This window comes from Sceloporus occidentalis, unplaced genomic scaffold, assembly GCF_023333645.1.
Source record: "Sceloporus occidentalis isolate IW3139 unplaced genomic scaffold, rSceOcc1.0.p SCAF_20, whole genome shotgun sequence".
Lineage (NCBI taxonomy): Eukaryota > Metazoa > Chordata > Lepidosauria > Squamata > Phrynosomatidae > Sceloporus > Sceloporus occidentalis.
Window position 1 is genome coordinate 10626715 of NW_028317000.1, and position 22716 is coordinate 10649430.

Consider the following 22716-nt stretch of genomic DNA (forward strand, 5'->3'; position numbering starts at 1 on the left):
CCCAGTCTCCCACATTCAGTCTTTAGGCCTGTCATGAAAGTATAGATTAGTGGTTAAAGCTATGGGGACAATGGGATTCCAGTTATTACTGGTTCTGGGAAGAAATGTGGACATTCTCATTGAGAATTTGAGGGAGCCACATTAAAATGCCAATCTTTAGCTGTTTCTTTTTATGGGTCCCAACCTGGTGGTCTTCTGACCAGGGTTTGGAAAGGTTTATTGTGGCAGTACAGTTCCTAGAATCCTAAATTAGTTGGTTGTGGTTCTGGATTTTGTACTCCGAAAAATAATTTGTCTAAGCTCTGCCTCTGAGGCTGCATCCACAAAGCAGAAGTAATAATAAGAACAAATTATGTATATTTTCCCAGCCTCTCCCAGGATGGATTGAAGCGGGATTACAAGCCGATTCGACACCGGTTTAACTGCCATGGCTCAATGCAATGGAATTCTGGGCATCCAAGTTTGTTGTGACACAACTACAGTGCTTAGACTCCCATAGCATTGAGCCATGGCAGATCAAGTGGCGTCAAAGCGGATTATTTTTGCAGTGCGGAAGCAGCCTGAGTCAGTAATCCAAAAGGACTGCTTGTTGTAGTGTGCTGCAAAAGCTGCTCGCAGGCCAGTTATGGAATGAAAATTTAAAACCAGAGTTTTGGCAGGAAAGTCAAGGGAGGAGAGCAGGACATCTGGGTTCTCTTTCCCAGTTTTAAGAGTTGCAGCCAGAAAAGCTGAAGCAAATGCTGCCTCTGTGCAAAGCAGCACTACGCCTGGATATGCTTTCAGTATAAATTGTGCTCCCCAAAGGGGCTGAAAACATATCATATTTCCCCCTGGAAGGGATGAATATATTTACAACTTCTGAAGACCCATAGGAGAGGTAAAAACCCTATCACACTGCTTGGTTTGGCCCAGGAATAATGGCCTTTAACCCAATGATGCCTGCACCGGCCAAGAGACTGACACTGAAGTTTTAATAATTTAATTAAATTATAATTTAAAGAATGGCAGCAAATGCTTTATGGGCCCCGAGGCAAGTTCCCTGGGGCCCGAGGGTTTTTATAACAGTTTTCTATCAGTAGCACAATAATATTAATAATGGTTCTTGTTGGGGATTTGGGGGTTATTCTTTTTGTTTTTAAATAATAAAAAAAATCTGCCAGATCATTTAGTGCTGTTTATGAATTTGTTCTTGGTATGATGTGTTACACTGGATGCCATTCTATGCTGCTTCTTGGCAGTCAACACTGGGGGCATTCACACTCATTTTTGTTGTCCGGAGGACGCATATTAGTTTTATTGCAAATCTCTTTGAGTCATTGTAAACCCTCTGTTGTTCACACATGCTATCATTTTGGGATAAAATGGAGCCACCTCCCTTCCTTTAACGCTACAGCGCGATCCGAATGGATTCGGAAACCTATCCACACTGCTGAAGATGCAGATTGATGCGGATCTTTCAGGAAAATTTGGAGGGGGGATCGGTATTGAATATCTCGGGTTATGTGGGGTTTTTGCCATCCCCCCAAAAGTGCATTTGAGATGTGTGAGAACAACAGGGATTCAACCCAGATTATTTTCGTAGTGTGGATGGGGCCCAGCAAAGCCTTGCCTCTGCTTTACAAACTGAATCACAGAATTTTAGAACTGGATGATGCAACAAAACCCCAAATTCACAAAAGAGTGCTACCTTTATTGGCCAACCAAAATGCACAGAGTACACTACACAAGCTTTTGAAGCTCCACTGGCTTCTTCATCAGACTAAAGATATATTATTTAAAAAATCATACAGGAGAAGAAACATAATGATATCAGCATCCTATATTTTGTATCAGACGATGTTTCTGTTGTAGGTCAGTTAATCTGAAGGGATCTCAGTGAAGGCAAAGGCCAGTCCCTTTCTTGGCCATTTGGGGACCAGGGACAAAGGTTAATAAAATTTAGGTAGCAAAATTGCTACTCCATTAAGGAGCCCTGGTGGAGTTGAATTGGTTAAAATTGATCATAGAGTTATGCAGGAGGACCTAGAGATTCTTTGATGCCACCCCTTTGAGCGTCAGATCAGGGCCGTGGCAACTGCACACCACAGCCCTGATTCGGCTTTCTTTCCGGCGCAAAAAAAAGCCTCTCCTAGTCTCAAAGGTGCAATAAGATTCCTCTAAAATCTTTTTTGTTGTTGTCGTCAACCTGATTAGTTCAACCGACTCAAACTGCCCACTCAAACACAAAAATGAGGTCCCAGGCAAGTCCCGCAGGGTCATGGCAAGAGGAAGGACCATCACCACATCCCCTTCTCCCACATTTTCCTGCTGCCTCCTCAGATCTTCTTTCCAGACATTCACCTCCTCCATCGCTTGACTCATCCTGGTGCTGAAAGGCTCCTGGGCCCAGTTCCAAGTCCCTAACTCTCCAAAGGCTGTGGGGAACTGTGCAGATCAGATTCCAGAGACCACAACAGAGGCTACAATTTCCATTCCTGGTTGTGGAAAGGGGGTGGAAAAATGGAGATAGGGATGATGGAAGAAGACTGGCCTTTTGACTCTCCAGCTGCCGTTTTACATTGAGATGGGAGGATTATGCACATGAGTCACAAATACAGAAGAAGCAGCACTTTCCAGCAGAGTTCAATACTGGGGGGGAAACGTTTTTATGCAAAAAGGTATCACAAGGACACCAACCACAAACCCAGAGAGATGTTAACACTAGTCAGGGTTCGGAACAGCAACTCTTTCACTGCTTGCCTGTCCACCACCTATTTGCCCAGAATACTGTATGTACTGCATGTATAAGACAGGCATTTGAAAAAGAATGAGTAGGGTAAAGCCGGCTCCCTTTTCTTCTTCTCTTATCCAACTGAGTACAAAAAGAGATGTTACCTCACTCCATTTGCTGTTGTTGGAGACACCCCACGTTAGTCGTCATTTCACTTCAGGAGGAGCTTGATGGGTGGATGGTGCAATGGGACAATGGTGCAGCTGACCACTTGTGCACATATGTGATAGATTTAAAGACAGGAAAAAAAATGGGCAACCAAACCCAAAGGGTTTGGAGAGAGGTGACCAGTAGAGTACCACAGGGCCCAGTCCTGGGCCCAGTGCTATTCAACATCTTTATCAATGACTTGGATGACAGAATTGGGGGCGTACTTATCAAATCTACAGATGACACCAAATTAGGAGGGGCAGCTAATACCCCAGAGGCCAGGATTAAAATTCAAAATGATCTTAATAGATTAGAAAAGCTGGGCCAAAACTAATTAAATGAATTTCAATAGGGAGAAATGTAAGGTATCACCCTTAGGGAGAAAAAGTGAAAAGCACAGATATAGGATGGGGGATACCTGGCTTGACAACCAAACATATGAAAAGGATCTAGGAGTCCTAGTAGACCACAAGTTGAACACAAGTCAATAGTGTCATGCAGCAGCTTAAAAAAGCCAACATGATTCTAGACTGAATCAAAAGAAGTAGTGTCTAGACTGAGGGAAATCACATTACCGCTCTATTCTGCTTTGGTCAGGCCTCACCTGGAATGCTCTGTACAGTTTTGGACTCCACAATTCAAAAAGGATGTGGACAAGCTGGAGTGTGTCCAGAGGATGACCAGAATGGGCAAGATCTGGAAACCATGCCTTATGAGGAGCAACTTAGGGAGCTGGTGATGTTTAGCCTGGAGAAGAGATGGTTAAGAGGTGATATGATAGCCCTGTTTAAATATGCAAAAGAATGTCAAACTGAAGATTGATCAAGTCTGTTTTCTATAGCTCCAGAGAATAGGATCTAGAACAAACTACAGGAAAAAAGATTCCACCTAAACACTAGGAAGAAGTTCCTGACAGTAAGAGCTGTTTGACCGTGAAATATGGTATCTCAAAGTGTGATGGAGTCTCATATCATATTTGCCTCCATTGGCTTCAACTTCTTTCTTTTCTGGAAACATGCCATGGACTGGGAGCATGGATCAAGGACTCAAACAGGATCCAAGGACCACCACTTTGAGTGGGGTCTCCTTCCTTGGAGGCCTTTAAACAGAAGCTGGATGGCTATCTATCAGGGATGCTTTGATTGTGAGTTCTTGCATGGCAGAATGGGGTTGGATTGGATGGCCCTTGGGGATCTCTTCCAACTCTACGAGTCTACGATTCTAACAAGGCCATGAACTTGTCCAAATTGTGAAGACATCTGAATATTTAATACTTAACAACAACAAAACCCAACATGTCACAAAGAGCATCAGATTTTTTTTAAGGTAAGAAGTAGCAGCTTCAGGAAAGTAAGGAAACTGTGTCAAAACGTCAACTGGTTTTAACAATGAAAATGCAGTGAGGGCATCATTTGAAGTTTCTTGACTAACAGCAAAAACCAGAGAACCACATAAACTGAAGAAATTATATTATTGCTGTGAAAATCATATTCTGCCTTGATCAATGAGAAAGCTGTCAAGGATCTTTCCAGAATACTTTCATTAAATGACACAGTTATGAACTGAATTGGTGATATGTCAACCATTAACAAGGATTTGCATGTCCCTCTACTTTGCTCTGCAACTGGATGAAAGAACAGAAATAAGAAACAAACTGGCTTTATTGTGCTACCTTAGATAGGAGCATGAGAGAACTATTTTTGAACACTTACTATCATTTCCTCATTGGTAAACATTATAGCTAAAATGGTTTTTAACAGATTAAACGAGTTATAACTTTAAATTTTTATAACTTCTCATGACATGGATTGGTGGAAATGAGTTGGAATTAGCACAGACAGGGCACGCATGTGTGAAAAGCTTACTGGAAATCATATTGTCAGTGACGTTGTATCATTGCTGCATAGATAGGCAAGCTCTTGTTGCTAATAAGAGAACAGAAAACGTGAAACAGACCTTAAATGAATGTCAAAATTGTCAGTTTTATAAAAAAATCAAATCATTGAATTCAAGACTTTAGAGCAGTTTTGCAAGGATATGCACAGTGAACATCATCAAATTTTTGCTACACGTAAAGCAAAAAGGTAAAGTTTTGTCTCATTTTTGGGAGGTTATTCTTCATGGAGTGGTAATTTCACCTCTGTGAGCATCTGACAGATTTGTCCTGGTTAGTAAAATTAGCACCCCTGTCAGATATCTTCATCTATTTAAATATGCTCAATTTAAACCTTCAAGGAGAACAAGTTAGTTTTTCAAACAGGGATGAAAAAGTTGGAATTGTGGCATCACTACTGACCCGAAACTGTGAGACATTTCCAAACCTCACAAGTTTTCTTGGTTCTGCCAATGAAGAATTGTTTGAGGAGGACACATCACTTTATCACCTGGCATTTGAAATATCTGCAGCATGGTTTCCATGAATATTTTCCCGTTCTGGGTTAGACATCCATTTTTAGTTAATGTAAAGAAAACGTTAACAAGTGGTCTAGATTTTTAGTTCAAGGTAGAAAATTATCACAATGAAATCCCATTGTAGATATAGAAGCCCTATCCACACACAAACCACGGCAGAGGTAAACACACCAAGTAGAGTATGTGCTTGATAACTTCTTGTGTTGAAACAAGTGCAAAGGCATTAACTACTGGGGACAGAAATGGGAAAGATTTGCCCTTGGGCTCAGCCACAAACCAGATTTGAGAACTTTTATTTAGAGCCTGGTTGTGTTCATTTTTTGGACTACAAAGCCCAGAGAGTATGGGATTCAACCCAAAGCAGTCATCTTTCCAAGCTCTGATTATTCAAGAGTGCGCCTGAAGGAAGAATTGTTCTAAAACATAATATACCTTTCTCTGCCCACTTGAAAATCGTCTCATTTTATTTTTCTTTCACTGGAAATAAAACTGAGACCCGAATAAAGTCATTTTGAATTAATTAACATAAATCATTGACAGAGCAATCGTAGTGATGAGAATACATAAGAGAAAAGAATCTGAGACAGGTAAACCACTGCTTTCAAAGTCTGCCAGACAGAACAAAAGTTACATGGATAAGTGCATTTGGAAGGAAAGTATGGAAGGTTTAGGGCTAGCTCATTTAACTCCCTTGTTGTTGAAGTGTTTGGTGAAGGGAAGAGCACTTGACTTGGTCACAACCTGGTGGCGCAGTGGTTAAATGCCTGTACTGCAGCCATTAACTCAAAACCACAAGGTTGCGAGTTCAAGACCAGCAAAAGGGCCCAAGCTCGACTCAGGCTTGCATCCTTCCGAGGTCGCTAAAATGAGTACCCAGACTGTTGGGGGCAAATTAGCTTACTTGCTAATTAGCTTACTTGCTGTTCACCGCTATGATCTTTGGAATAGCGGTATATAAATTAAAAAAAAAAAAAAAAAAAACCTGCCCCCAAACACAACAGCCTCCAACTGTGCAAAGTCCACAACATACAATGGTGATGTTGCTGAAACAAGAGGCCTATTTGCTTTGGGGTTTTATTATGATTATTATGAATGTATTGTACATAATCTCAGAAGAGGCTTTACCTTCCAGGTGAGAAAAGGAAGAATACCTTTCTTACAAGTGCCAGACTTTAAGGCGCACACGCACACACACACACACACACACTTGAATTAACTATCTGACTTGTATAGTTCATTATTGTGGCTAGATGGTATTACCCAAACAGAATAAATAAGGTGTATGTGCGTTCAGGTTGACAGTTCAAGTTGCCTGTCAACTAATTGATGATCTCTATGCATTTCTCAGATCCCTAAGCATTTCTTAGGCAAGAAACCCAGAGATGGTTTTGCCAGTTCCTTCCTTTGAAACATAGCTTACAGCTGCAGGTATTCCTTGGCAGCCTCCTATCCAAGTACTAACCAGAGCTGACCTTGCTTAGATTCTAAGATCAGACAGGACCTGGTGCATTTAGGGAATTTAGCCCTAATATAAATAATAAACAAACTCAAACAGGGCATAGGGACAGTGGGGATGCAGATAAAAAGCTAGAGAAGAGAAGCAGGTGATATACTCGGTAGCAGATTATACATGCAACTCAACTCCTGTTCTTTGACAAGTTTCATGATAGGGCAAGCTGCCCTAAAGAAAAGAGTTTACTGTTCTTCAGTTATTATTAATTCAGACATCCCATCCTTAACAACAATGTAAGCCAGGTGTTAGATTTCAATTCCAAATTCTAGCCAGAACCAATGGAGGTGGCCACATGTTTCCCAGACTTGCTGTAAGACTAACCTTTTATTTTCAAGGACCATGTAGAATTCTGGGATTATCCTTTGAGGGGAAACTGCAATCCCCCAGGAAGAAATATGCAAAATAGCAAAAGGTATGCTTTTATCATGCTAAACATTAATGTCAGAAATTACCTGCAGGGGATAACTAAAAATGCAGCCAATCTTTTCTTTTTTTCTTCCCACTAGCACATACTATGACTGTTTTCAAACCCTGAAAAAGCTGCACCAGGGATTGGGTGGGGACTAAAAGCCAACAGACAACACTTATCGCCAATCAGAAGAGGACAAACTGGATGTGGATAATGTGCAATGAAGCATTACTTGCTCTTGATAGCCACCCGTGAGGAATTCTCTCTTTACCACTCCATCTTTCATTTTGGGTTATGCAGCCAAGTGGACAAGAACAGAGATGTACTCTCTACTGGGTAGAGAGCACAGGTTCCTAGAGAAACATACTAGCTTGTAAATGACACATTAGAAATCAGCAAAAAGCTAAAAATACTCTTGAATTCCTTGTTCTTGTAGACTGGGGTAATATATATATATATATACATGATCCCTCTGGATGACTGTATCCAAACCCAGATAAGGTAAGGACAGTATGATCCAAGATGAGACTCAGATGAATTGTTCAAGTGGGAGGATCTCAGCACAAAGCTTGCTGTAAGCAACATCACAGTTCTGAAATGTGCACTGGCAAGGAAGGAGTTCAGAAAAAAGTTCTCCTGGTGACCTTCATCTTAAAGGATGAAGAAGAAATGCAACAGCACTTATATCCACTAGGGCAGAGATATCCAATACTTATGGGACACGGTCATCCCTCCAGGATTCAATGGTAAGGTCAGACGTTGCAGGTGCTATCTCCTCTGCAGGCTGTAGCAAATGAATCTGGATGCAACTGATGCTCCCATCAAGAACGAGAAAGACAGCACATGTGCAAGCAGAGCAAAAAGGGAAACTTTCCCAAGGGCAATACAAGAACGTCACACATCATAGTTGGGCAAGTAGCTGTAGGAGGGACCGCTGGTTGAAGAATAGCTGCAGTTACATGGGAAGAACCAGCAGATCATAAAACCTGAAAGGAAATGGGAAGGGGGATGAAGAGAGATTGCTTTGTGTGGCTCCTCACAGGAAGATATCCACCCAGTTGTTACTCCTCAGCTACCTACCTCGGCCGAACACCTCCCGTAGAAGGGCAATCTTGGGCTTCCGCGTATGTAACACCTCCTGGTGTGCTTTCTTCAGGAGCTGATTCCGCAGCTGCTCAATTGGGGTCTCATCTGTGATGATAGAGACCAGCTGGGAGAAGAAAGGCACACAAAAGAATGAGCATGTTTTTTGCATGCAAGGGACATTATGAACAATGTGCAAAAGCGCCATATTCTGATCTGCAGAGTACAAACATACCCCATTATTTCTTATGTGCTGCCACCACCAGTAGACTGGTTGTTCAGATTTCCTTCGGTCCTTAGAAGAAACCACTAAAATGTGAAGCCTCATCTATTCACCACCACCCTCCAAAAGACACACTGCAACAGAGCTGAAGCAGAGCCATAAGCAGCACCAACTGGAATGGAAGGGAATCTGCTTCGTTGAGAAAAAATGTTTGGCTTTGTGCGCCGAACATACTCCAAGTTCAACCTCTGACATCTCCAACCCACTGTCCTAGGCTTACTTTGTCTGGATTTATTTAAACAAAGACAGGATGCTGGATTTGTCACAGGGATGCTGTAGCAGCATTTTGTGCTGAAGAACCTACATTATGAAGAGGTAAGCATTAGAGTAATCTCAAAGTCACTTCTGGAGCTTGGTAATGTTACATTTTTGTACCACAACTCCCAGATTTTCCAAGCCAGCATGGTCATTTAGTTGTGTTGGCAGGAGGATGGTCGAGGATTCTTAAAAGCTGCTGTCCAAAAATTGACAAACTCTGGTTGCTTACAACTCTATGATTCTGTCTGAGAACCTCTGTCTCTGACATTTTCAACGGAAGAACACTGGAATACTGCTGCCAGTGATAACAGATATGACTGGGTTACATGAACCAACAAAACCACTTGGTATAAACCAACTCTACCTGCTGTTCATATAGGGTAGTGCCCATAACATCACATACACAATTTCTATACTGCCCATAACAGTTTCCATACTGGCCTATACAATTTTAGAAATTACTAAGGCTGGATAATTTTTTTTAAAGGGCTGACTACAAACTACATTTTAACTGACTGACAAAGATTCCCTGGTCTCCAAAAAGAGTAGAAGCTGTGGTCCACCAGAGGTTGTTGGGACAACAATTTACATAATTTCTGATGAACCTGAGTGAGGCTGATGGGAGATGAAATCCAAAAACCAGCAATAGGGGCACAGATTTCCCCATTCTTGCCCTAAAACTCACCTGGTCATAAAATATGACCGTGACAAAGAGCCCAAAGAGGATGGATTCCACCAGCAAGATGATACGGTGAGCACTAGAAAGAGAGAATTGTGTTAGCCAAGTGCATAATTAGCCAACTTTAGGTTTCTTGGGTAGAAAGAAAACAGTGCCAGGCTCTTTCCATAGACTGGCTCATACATCACACATTTACCAAGTCCTCTGAAGCTATCCCAGAGTCATTCATCAAGATGTGCTTCACCAGTTGTTGGAAAGACCATAGGACACCTCCTGACAGTGACTGGCCATGAAATGGAAACATTCCGCAAAACTGGAGAGATTCATGCTAGCTTTCTTCAGCTTTATTTCTTTACAGGTACTTTCCACCTTTCTCCCAAGGTTGGGATGTAAGAGAATCCTCAATGTATTAAAACATCTCAATAAAACATGCTTTTCAAATGTCTTGGGCTGTAAACACCAGAAGTGGAAAAGGCTGCCACAGGTGATGAGCAACTCAAGAGTTCACAATCACTGCAGCACAGACAACTAAACAAGTAGCTTATACACAGTTTTTGTGTTGGAGAAGCAATGCCTTAAGGAGTGTAATAGCATCTGAAACAATGCATGCCAGAAATACCTCCCCCCACCAACCCAAATTAATCCAATCTGTGTCAATTACAATAGAACAGCAATGTTTAATTTTGTTTATTGTGCTTGCTACCATGTTGAGGGTAGGGGAACAAACAGCAGCCTTATGAACTACGCCGGCACGTTTTACCAAATAATTCTAAATAAAAATCCATTTGTAAAAAGGGGCTGGTAGGTTGCGGCTGCTAATCCCCAACATCTGTAACCTGAGACAACAGCCTAACAAGAAGGCTAACACTGCAATAAGTCAAATGTGTGGCTCAATCATCAGCAGGGGGAGAAGGCAAGGTTAGACAAAGGAAGTTGCTACAGTTCCTCTTTCTGACAGTGTGGAGTTCAGCTGTTGCAAAAGCTAGCTTGGAGAATCCTCCCCTCCCTCTATGCCCTGAGCCAAGACTCTTGGACTCCAATTGTTTTTGGCAGGAACTGTGTGACATGGCAATTTCTTTCTTTCCTTTTTTTGCAAAGGCCACGTTGAAGAATTCACGGCCCTCCTGCAACCTCCCTTGTGTGTGTATTACTTCCCTGACTGGTAGGGGAGGAAGAAGGGAACACTCACATTTGGCTGCGGTTGCCAGAAACGCCTCCTTCTGCTACTTCGGATTTTCCTGTTGAACTCTTGTCTGCCGGCCACAGCCAAGTGGTCAAGACCAGCCCCATGGCATAAAGGCTAGCCAAACCTTGCAACCAGGAGAATGAGGTCAGTGAAAGTCAGGAAGGAGGGGGTAGAGAAAAGAAACATTCAAAAAGTGCATTAACACAGCTGGTCATTATCCCTGAGGACCATTTGTGATATATTCCCAAATATGGACAGGATGGTATTATGTAGGTTTACAGTTGTAAAATTAGTTTCCTATACAATGATTGCACCCCTTAGAAGTCCAGCTTTCTGTAAGTTTCAAGTCCTCATAGTTACATCTTAAAGGGACCTGGTTTTTGAGGGAACATTGGAGACATTAAAAATGAACGGTTAGGTGGACAGCATAAGCTTCGAAAAGAAAATTGAGAGAATGATGTTTTGTAGCTCAGGACAGGCAGATTTCATGCTTGTTGGAAACACTGTGTTTTGTAACAAGAGCTATGAACTGAAGGCATCAATATAAAAGACAGGCATGTAGAGTTAAGGAACAGGGTGCCTCTAAGAACATTTTGAGCCTAGAAATTTGCTTTCTGTCACAGAGCTGAACAGAACTCACAGTCCTTTTACAAAAGTCCATCCACGGCTATCCAAAACTTTCTTCTACAGCTGGCTCTCCATATCTGCTGTTTTGATTATTCATGGATTTGATTAACATGTTCTCTCTAGGATTTTCTAGGTCCTCCAGCATGAATCTGCCAGATATTAACCTCAGAGTCACACTGAAGGACCTAGAGAATCCTAAAGAAAACACTTCTCTAGGCATTTGTAGGTCGCCCAGTGCAATTCTATTGTCAGCCTCTGCTGGATGTGGCCATAATTGCAATGGAGGACCCTGTGTTTTCTCAATATTAAGAATTATTTTTTAATTTGCAGTTTTTTCACTTTCACAGGAGTCCTCTAACACCAGCAAATGTGACAGGCCCACTGTATTGTAAAAAACCTGAGAGTCAGAAATTCTTGCCTATCTACTCCAAATAACCAAGAGATCTACCGGCAGATCCTGGCTACCTTCTACCCACCCTTGAGGTAGATCTCTTGAAAAGGAGTGGCAGACTTATGTGGGAACAGTAGGCATTTGCAAAAAGAAGGGAAGGAGGAACTCTTGCATAAGGCTCACCTATGTCTCCACAAAATCACATTTCCATTTTTCATGGAATACCCAACAGCGTATGAAGTACCATGAAATCCTCCAACCTTGTGTACAACCACACTTTCCCAGTCTGAAAGGGTGTACTGAAGATGATTTGCACCAAGCCTACCAAAATCTTGGCACTTAAAGGGTGCTAGCTGACTGGTTTGAGTGGTGTAAGGGCAAAGATGATTTTTGACAGATTCAAATGGAATCTTCACGTTTATGTCCTGAGAGTAGAAGTGGAAAGAAAGGCCCAAAGAGGCTCGGCTCTTAGACAAAGAAGTCCAGGGCTTGTATGTGTGGATATGCATACAGCAGTGCAACCTTATAAAAAGAGCAGCCTCCAGTGGTGAAAGGCAGAAGTTGCTGAAATGATTTTAGGGAACAAAGGCAACACTTTGTGGACTGATTTAGGTGAGCACAGAATCATACAATCAACTAAGGTCCATAGCATCCTTCAGAGAGGAATGCACCCTGTTCAACCTCTAAAACAAGCTTACCCCTCACTACTTCATCTCTGTGATGGCAAACACGCAGCCCACAAAGGCTAATGGCATAGTGGGCCACTAAGGAAGGAGATAAATTCTGATTGTTACCCACAGTGCCCATCTTCTCCCACCCTACAGGACATTCAGGTCCCTCCTAGGAACTTGAGTTGCAGACATATAGCTTTTTTTTACATACCTGTATAGAAGAGAAACTGAATAAAATATTTCTGGTTGAGTTCCCCAACACAGTTGTTGATCCTGTCAAAAGAGAGTATATGTATGTGTGCTTAAAAAAGAGAGAGAGAGAAATCCCAACAATTGTTCATGCTAAATAAAAAGGGCTGCATTTTCCACTTCTTCAGAGGGGAGCAAAGGAAGGAATGGATTCTGTTTAGTTATGTTCACTAGCTCATGTAATGAGTTAGAAACCTGACGCACACACTTGGCCATGAATCAGGCTGTGTAGTGTACCAGCCAGTAGGGTCAGTGATCAGAATATTAGATAGAGACTTGCAAGATCTTGGGTTCTAGTTCCCAATGACCCATGAAACTCACTGGATGATGTTGGGCAGTCACTCTCACCTAACACTCTGAACTACATAAAGTGGGAAGGAAGAGAGCCATGGACACTGTCTTTAGCTCAAGGGAGGAAAGTCAGAACATACTTTTTTGTGGGTTTTTCAGGCTATGTGGCCATGTTCTAGCAGAGTTTCTTCCTGACGTTTCGCCAGCATCAGAACATACGGTATAAATACTGTAAATACTATCCAACCCACCACTCTGCCACAGTTCAAGGCTAGCCTATCCCCATCCCATGCAATCCCAAGGTCCAGAATAGCAGTATTCTCACCAAGGGCAATGATGATCCATGCGGCGCACACAGCGATGACAAATTCGGCAGTGGTGTGCCCTTGGTGGCCGGTATGTCTCGCAGCGGTTACACACTGTCCAGTCCTAAGGGATAAAAGAATGAAGAAATGAATGTGTTTATCTCACCTAACTCCCACAATAGTTTACCTGAATACTGAGAACTAATTTTCACCTGTCAGGATATCATCACTGGAATTTAGGATTAGGTGAGTGGACATATTTCTGGGGCAGATCTAGATTTATGGGGGAAATGGGCAAAATACGTTTCACGCATGGATCCCCATGCACTGAATCTTAACAGCAGCAGCCCAAGCAGAACAGCATCAACATGAAAATTCCCCATATGCTCCAGAGAGCAATCCTATTTCAGGAACACTGAAAGCAACCAGCTTGATCCAGCCTCCCTGCATTGCTCAGAGTGCAAGGGCAGGGGAAAACCAAGCCTACAAGAGCCATAAGCTGTGGGATCCGTGGCAGTATCCCAAGAATGTCAGGTGGATGCCAGCCATAATTCTTCCCATTCTCCTAGCTTCCCATTTTCTATGGTTATGGAGATTGAGAACATTTTGGAGAGGTAAAGGCTAGAATCCCCCCCCCCCAAGTTGTTAGATATTGTATGTGTCATGTCCCCACTGGATGAATCCGCACTGAGGGATCTGGAGCTTCACAAGTGAAACATCGCAGAGAGGTTCATATTACCCTGAAAGTAATTGAACAGTTTGGGTGGAGAAGGCAATCAAACCTTCCTCCCAAAATATAAGCGGGAGATGCTGAATGGTTACCTAGCCCTGGGGAATGGGCTCAAGATTCATGCTTGGTTAGATGCCAGAGGTCTCCTCTTGAGTAAAGGGTTATCTGCAAGTGGAACACTCCTCATGAGTAGACCAACTGTACAGGGTAATGCTGATGGCCTGCAGTCGGGCCATCGATCGGGGACAAGGTAAAGCTTCCTTCAAGTCTGAGAATTCTGTACTGACCTTTGTCAATTTGTAGAGGTTCAGTCGCTGCATCATCTGAAGCATGGCAACATGCAGAGAATTCATGCTAACATGATGGCACATGTGTTTCCAGTAGGGAAAGGCTTCCCACTCACTGCAAGCCATCAACAATCTGGGGGCCTAAAACTCATACCCTCTGACATGTTGGCTGGGAGATTCAGAGAGATGCTGTCTCCCACAATTAGTTTTTCAAAGCTGTGGCCATGATAACCCACTGGCTAAAGGTCAAGCAACTTTATGCCTCCCTCTGAGACACAGATTGTCTGCAGGATTTAAAACTCACCCTGCTGTTCTTGTGTGATGCACTGCTGCTGCTCCGTAGGTCAGAGAAGTCAAGGGCAGTATCAGGGAGGGGGACCATGCCTGAAAAAGTGCCAGAGGCCAAGCTGGTGTGAAAGCATGTCAGTCCAGTTTGATTTACTTGTCTATGGGGCGCCTTTCTTTTTCACCTACTCTGGAAACTAGAAACACGGTTGGGAATCAGATACACTCTTGAGTCCTGTTAAAGAGATCCCATATACACATCTTGGCACAATCTGGTTGTTCTTCTCTTGGCAACCCAGATTATTTATTTAACAGTAGTATACCTGTCTCATCAAGAGAGCAGCTTAACTGTATATAAAGATCCACAGCTCTTAGAAGCCTATGCATTAAGAGTGCTGAAATTTAGACCATGAAGACATGGGTTCACATGCAGCCATCAGGTATATAGCCAGGATTTTGGGAAGGGGGAGTGTTCCAGACTAAGTGCCACCATTATAATGAGACTTGCGTGCAGCGGCACGCACCATTCATTGTACCTAATGGAAGGGGGGGGGGGGTCCGGACCCCCTGGAAACCCCCCCCCCCCGGCTACGTCCCTGCAGCCATGAAGTTCAATGGATTTTAGCTGGCAATTTCTCTGCCAACCTAATCTATCCCACAGAGCTGTTGGGAGGTGAGAAGATTAATGGGGTAGGGAAATAACATTTTTGCTCCCTTGAATTCCTCGGAGGAAAGGATAAAAATATAATAAATACTTTACGGTGGGCCCTCCACATTCACAGCTTTGAATTTTGCAGATTTAATTATTCACAGCTTTGATTAATATGTTCTTTCTAGGAATCTCTAGGTCCTCCAGCATGAGTCTATAGTGAACTGTTGCCAGAAGTCATGCTGGAGGACCTAGACATTATTAGAGAGAAGACTTCTCTAGGTATCTGCAGCTCCTCCAGTGCAATTCTATGGTCACTCTCTGGCACCAATATTAGCTATTCCTAATATTCTCTCATGTTAACAAAAAATATTGTTGTTTTTTAATTTGCGGTTTGTCACTTTCACAGGATTCTTCGGCACCTAACCCTAGTGAATGTGGAGGGCCCACTGTATATATTAATACTAAGTGGCTCAAAACAAAATAAGGAAAACCAAACAGACTGCTCTTTCTTCCAGACCTATTTGTTTTTGCTCAGCCTCTCTCATGTGCACCACTATTTGCCACTCTTTCCTTCTTGTTATGTGTGTATAGCAATACATTGCTGTGCTTATGACATTTCTACTCACACAGGCTGAGGAACTTGTCTATGATCACTGGCTGTACTAGCTGATGGGAGCTGGAGTCAATGGCCTTTGGAGGACCCCAGGCCTCTAACACTGCCTTCAAATGTATTCCACAATGGTATGCTGCCTACAATGGCTACAGATATAGTTTCTTCTGCTGAGGTCTTGCTTCTGTAATACAAAGTCTGATTTCAGTTTCCAACAAACGCCATTTTAAGCTTTTCAACAATATCACAAGATAGGTTCAAATCCTCTCTATATTGCCTCTGATTTAAACACTGAATGTTTTTGGACTAGTTTCAGGATTCATAGTTAATATATCAAGGACCAAAATGTTATCTAAGAACTTGAAAAAAGAACATATACTTTATATGTATGCATGTTGTTTTATACAGTATTGTGTTTAAATGTATTGACGTGTGTTTTGTATGTTGTGATTTAATATATATATTTTTAAAGGTCCGAATCATAAGCCTTTCAGTTTTCTTATTCCTTCTACTTTGTTTACCGTGTAATATATCTTGGAACAGAACCACCAGTTTCAGTAGCAGAATACCACTGAGCATCAAATGCTTAGAACAGACAATGAAAGAATCCTGCTCTTGAGCTTTTCTGGCACAAGTGATGAGCAACTCCTGGAGCGCTGACAAAATGGCCTTTAAGTCCAATCCAGTAAGACAATTATTTTACTTTTAAGCAAACAAGTCAAGGGAAAAAATTCAACTCTGTCTGGAAGGGCTAAGGAGAATGCAAGACATTCTGCCTTTAAGAGTACTGTATATCATGAACTAAACAAACTGCAACAAATGGGAACAGAATGCACTCCTAACAATGATGCAGACACATTACTCAACAGTAATGTTCCATTTCTTGACTGACGCAGCCGAGGTACATTTGCAGGATAAATATTTTGTTTTTGCATTTAGAGAGGAGGGGGAGACTAGAAACAAAGCAGTTTGATTAGTTGAAGTAACACCAATTGTGCTTCTGTCCCAAATGCCACTAGCCAAGACCACTGCTGGCTTCCCTCTGAAAAAAGATAAACCACTCCAGAAGACTCACAGGCTCAAGGGCCCTTTTCCAAGGTGAGGTGACACCTCTGAAGCAGCCAAACCAATGACCTTCAGCTGGAGCCAAGACAGAGGCAAGAGGCTATGGAAAAATGAAAAGATCAGGAAGCCATCTCCACTTCCTGCAGCTGCTTTGCCTGTATGCGATAAAAAGGGAGCACTGCAGAAGTAGCCAGCCTTGCTTGCCAATGGGCGAGGCGGGATCTGGGCTATCATGGAGGAAAATAAGGCTCCTAATTCATCAGACCGAGCCCTGGGAAACTCAGCTTTCACAGAATCATAAAATTAGAAGAGACTACAAGGGCCATTTAGCTAAACCTCCTGCCATGCAGGAACTCACAATGAAAGCATCCTTGACAGTTGGCCATCCAGGCTCTGTTTAAAAACCTCCAAAGGAGGAGACTCCAACACTCTTCGAGGGAATGTCTTCCACTGTCAAACAACTCTTATTGTCAGGTAGTTCTTCCTAATGTTGAGGTAGAATCTCTTTTCATGTAGTTTGAATCCATTGCTCCAGGTCCTATTCAATGGAACAGCAGAAAACAAGCTTGTCCGCAGTCCTCAGTGTAACACCCCTTCGAATACTTAAACAGGACTATCATATCACCTCTTAACCGCTTCTTCTCCAGGATAAACACTGCGAACTCCCTCAGTCTTTCCTTATAGGGCATGGTTTCCAGACCATTCACCATTTTAGTCGCCCTCCTTTGGACACGCTCTAGCTTCTCAACATTTGGATTGTGGTGCCCAGAACTGGACACAGTATTCCAGGTGAAGCCTGACCAAAGCAGAATACAGTGGCACTATGACTCCCCTTGATTTATTGGTAGAAAAGAATGAGATTGCAGCCCTTTGGTGCTCAAAGGAGAAAACAGAACATGGAAAAGTTGCACTTGCTATTATGGATACAAATCCCGGGAGTTATAATCCAAAAAAGCAATTTTTCTAAACTCAAAGAACACTTGCCTGCTTACCTTTTTGTTTTTATAAAAGATACTGAATATGAGGAAGGAGCAAAGAAGGGAAGAGGTTTAATGGTGTAAGAATTATTTTTAAGTGACTCTGTCGAATGAGACACGGTGCACTCTCTTTTAAGCATTTGTTCCATTAACTAACTGAAGACTTGTTCATTAAGGTCACCCTCAGCCTCATCTCTTGTCATCTGCATTTTTTGCTGTTGTGTGCCTTCAAGTCTTTTCCAACTTAAGGCGACCCCAAGATGACCACCTCCCAAGGTTTTCTTGGCGAGATTTGTTCTGAGGCTAGGAGAATATGAGTTGGCCGATGTCATCCATCTAGGGCCAAGCAAGGATTTCAACTGTGCTCTCCCGAATCCAGCATTTAAACCACAATACCATGCTGGCGCTCCCATCTGTATTATGGTGACTGTATCAAATGAGTGTATCAATGACTGTATCAAATAGATGTAGTGACACATAGAGCTAATACTCCATTGGGAAAGGTTCTCAGCTGAAATGCCAAGTTTTTTTCAGACATAATGGGAAATTCTTGAGGCTTTCACATCAAATGTTGATTCTTGAGAGCCAGAAAGCCCCCACTGATGGGCGAGTATCCCTGGGAATAGTAGTCTCTGGCCTGTTACAGACTGCCCAAATAAAGCTGCTTCAGGTCTCTTTGGAGGTATGCTGTTTAAATGATGCATGCATCCTAAGAATCCAGAAGCTGCACCAAAGCTGCACTCCAGTGCTTAGGAATGGAGTGTGGCTTTGGCGCAACCTCCGGACTCTAGGACCCATGCATCATTTAAACAGCATACCTCCACAGAGACCCAAATGACATGTAAGCAAACCCAGGAAGGAAGATGACTAAGTGACTGCTCTAATGATATATAACACCTGTTTGACAAGGAAATTAAGGCAGGGAAGTAAATCCCATGGTTTATGTATTGTGTGAAGACTTTCTGTTGTCTGCCCTTACTCTTCCTTGATTCCAGCAGGGCTCAGTGTAAGTCCTCCTTTCCCACCATTTTAATGTTATGTGCCAGCGTGGATCACATTGGATTGATTTTAAAAAATCATTTTTTAAATATATATATATTTATATAGTTTTACCTGTATTTTTATTTAAAGAGACCCAATAAGTACTAAATGTCTTCTTGCATCTAATTTTACGGCAAGCTAAAACTATATTTCACCACCATGAATGGCTGGTATACTACTCAAGCACTTTGTGTTACTAAAAAGCATGAGAATTTTTGTTATTGCTCCAGCAAATGAACAAAAAGTGACTGAAATTGGAAGAGAAAACTGAGGCCTGATATAGACAGCCAAAATAAAGCTGCTTCGAGTCACTTTGGAGATATGATGTTTCAATGATACATGCGTCCTAAGAGTCCAGAAGCTGCACCAAAGCCACACTCCAGTCCTAAGGATTTATCCCAGGTATAATAGACTTTAATGTTATTAATTTAATCGTATTTTGATTAAATTAACTGCATTTAGTTAAGGTAAGGGGATGAATTTTTAGTTGTATATTTGCTAATGTAATTGTTTATGTCATTGTTTATGCATTTTTGTAAACCGCTTTGATCTGTTGGAAAAGCACTATATAAATAAAATTTATTATTATTATTATTATTATTATTATTATTATTATTATCAAAGGCTAAGTGTCTCATAAAACTACAACTCCCAAAATTCCCTAGCATGGTGTTATGGCAATTAAAGTGGTGTCAAACTGCATTAATTTTGCCGTGCGGATGCAGCCGTAGAAGCAGAAAGTTTCCTTTTTGTTTTGTTTGTAATGTTTGAATGAAAATATAAATTAAAAAATATATAATATTAGTTCGGCAGGATTTTTTTTCTTGACAAACCCAAATAAATATATTTGCGTTGGACCAGAAGTTTGGAAAGTTACGTTTTAAAAGTGTTTTTTAATTACTAATTGTTGTATTTTTAGAAAGCAACTAATTGTTATTACTTGTAATTTTTTGCATGACTCACTGCATAGCTTTTCTGTGGCTTACTTTTGCTTAAGAATAAATAAGAAAATGGTAAAAGCTTTAAAATCCTGTTAAAAGGCCTTTTTAGCTTGGGTCCAAAACACACTGCAGAAATAATCCACTTTGAGACCACTTTAACTGTGCTGGCTCTGTGCTAGGGAATCCTGGGAACTGTAGTTTATTGTGGCACCAGAGCTCTCTGACAGAGATGGCTAAATGTTTCAGAAACTATAGTTCCTAGAACTACGTAGCATTGAGCCAGGGCAGTAGTTTATTTCTGCAGTGTGTTTTAGACCTTAGTTACTAGAACCCAATGGTTGGTTTAATGAATAATTGTTTCTAATTGTTTCTTTAAATGGCATACACAGTTATGTCATTCATGGCTGTTGTTTTACTTTTGAAATGTGACCGCAATATGCATTTGTTTCCACGCTTTAAAGTGTCACACGTCATTGCGTTTAGCAACAGGGAAGGCAAAGGCGGCCCTTCTGCAGAGCCGCCAAGGCCTCTGCGGCCGCAGTAAAGTCACAAAAGAGGTTTACCTGGATCCGCAAAGACAGCGCGGGAGTGGCAGGCGAGGAGCATCACGATGATGAAGTTGAATGCCACCGCATGGAAGGGGCACCAGAGACTGTGGCAAATGGAAGAAGTGAGATCATTAGCATCGCTCAAGCTTTCCAGGGATCCCCTCCCCAATGTTTTTCCAGGGAGAAATAGTGAAACCTGAGGGCTCATTCTATCCCCATGCCTTTACCATAACCATCCTTAAAAGTCGCTATCTGGTTGAAAATAGCCTGACAGTCAAACGAGGATCATCTTATCAATACAAGTAAAGCTTTGAGCTTCTTCTTGGAAGTACAAGAGGCTGTTAGCTGAATTATGGTGGGAATCTCAACATCCTTTTTGAACTGCAGTGTTCAGAACTGGACACAGTCTTCCAGATTCCAGATGGTGTCCTAACAAAAGTGTTCAGGATTACAGCTTGAACTAGTCAAGTCATAGCAGCTATAAGAGCTGGGGGCCAGGTAGGGACAAATGGCACTCTCAGATCTTGTTGGGGGAAAATGTATCACACAAATTTGCTGCATCCAGTTCTGGAAACCACAATTCAAAAAGGATGTGGAGAAACTGGAGCCATGTGTCCAAAGGAGGGCAACTAAAATGGTGAAGGGTCTGGAAACCATGCCTTTTGAGGAGAGCCTTAGGGAGCTGGGATGTTTAGCCTGGAGAAGAGAAGGTTAAGGAGTGATATGATAGCCCTGTTTAAATACTTGAAGGGATGTCATATTCAGGAGGGAGCAAGCTTGTTTTCTGCTGCTCCAGAGAACAGGACCTGGAACAATGGATGCAAGCTCCAGGAAAAGAGATTCCAGCTCAACTTTAGGAGGAACTTCCTGACAGTAAGGGTTGATCGACAGTGGAATTGGCTCCCTTGGAAAGTGATAGAGCCTCCTTCCTTGGAGGTCTTTAAACAGAGGCTGGATGGCCATCTGTCAATGGGGATGCTTTGATGGAGAGTTCCTGCATGGCTGAAGGGGGCTGGACTGGATGGCTCTTGGGATCTCTATGAACAGCCCTTACTGTCAGGAAGTTCCTCCTAATGTTGAACTGGACTCTCTTTTCCTGGAGCTTGCATCCATTGTTCTCTGGAGCAGCAGAAAACAAGTTTGCTCCCTCAATACAATATCCCATGGCGTGCCTGTTCTTGTCCAGTGCATCCTGGGTTATTCGGGGTTTGCAATGGCTTCCTTTAGACTGAATGACTCTGGAACTACAATTCCCAGGGTGCCCTAGCGCTGAGCCAGGGCGTTGCCCCTGAGCATGTGCAGAGTGCTTGCCTGCCTACCTTCCCCGGAAGCCCGGCTGGAGGAGGACGTGCTGCAGGATGACATAGTCGGCGTAGCCCACGCTCAGGTAGGTCAGCAGAAGGCAGAGCAGCCCGCAAGGGTCCCACCGGCACCGGCTCCAGCGAGACCCCGACGCACCACCACCAGCAGCAGCAGCAGCCACCGCCGCGCCCATGGCAACCTCCGCAGCCGGCCCCGCCCCCTCGCCCCACGCCAGCCAATCGCAGCCCACGCACGCCGACGGGCTTCCGCGGTCGCCTGTTGCTATGGCGACGAGGCCTGCAGTCTCCCCCTCAAGCCTTCCCTCGCGTTAAGGGAAAGGGTACGCCGTCGCGCTTCCGGGATCGCCGGTTGCTATGGCGACGAGGCCTACAGAGTCCCTTCAAGCCTTCCCTCGCGTTAAGGGCACAAAAAAGTCAAAATACACAAGCAGTGGTCGTCTGTAGAGTACACCTGTCCCTCCATGTTCCCTAGGGTTAGGGGCACGGGACCCCAGCCCCCGTTGAATAGGGAAAGACCGCAAATGATAACAAAAAACACCATGATTTTACCTTTCTATATTTCTATGTTTCTCCTTCTATATTAATATGTTAAGGTATTAGTATACATATAGTTACATATATTATATGGAGAATCATAGAATACAATCCTAGAGTTGGAAGAGACCACAAGGGCCATCCAGTCCAACCCCAGTCTGCCATGCAGGAACTCTCAATCAAAGCATTCCCAACAGATGGCCATCCAGCCTCTGTTTAAAGACCTCCAAGGAATCGACTCCATTACACTTCAAAGGAGTGTGTTCCACTGTCGGACAGCCCTTACTGTCAGAAAGTTCCTTCTAATGTTGAGCTGGAATCTCTTTTCCTGCAGCTTGCATTCACTGCTCTGTGTCCTGTTCTCTGGAACAGCAGAAAGCAAGCTTGCTCCTTCCTGAATATGACACCCCTTCAAGTATTTAAACAGGGCTATCACCTCTTAACCTT

The 22716-nt window shown here is 42.8% G+C and overlaps 1 protein-coding gene across 1 annotated transcript; it reads right to left on the reverse strand.

Annotated features, from left to right (window-relative positions):
- Positions 1-4888: 4888 nt before the first annotated feature.
- Positions 4889-21908, reverse strand: LOC149301954 (palmitoyltransferase ZDHHC3-like). The gene is made up of 10 exons (XM_089483702.1): positions 21733-21908; positions 20429-20517; positions 14599-14678; positions 13298-13401; positions 12644-12705; positions 10747-10867; positions 9564-9636; positions 8335-8464; positions 6315-8240; positions 4889-6073 (listed from the first exon to the last, which is right to left on the reverse strand). The coding sequence occupies exons 1-9, from the start codon at positions 21906-21908 to the stop codon at positions 8149-8151; spliced, it is 927 nt and encodes a 308-aa protein (XP_089339828.1). The 3' UTR covers positions 4889-6073; positions 6315-8148.
- Between the last annotated feature and the right edge of the window lie 808 nt (positions 21909-22716).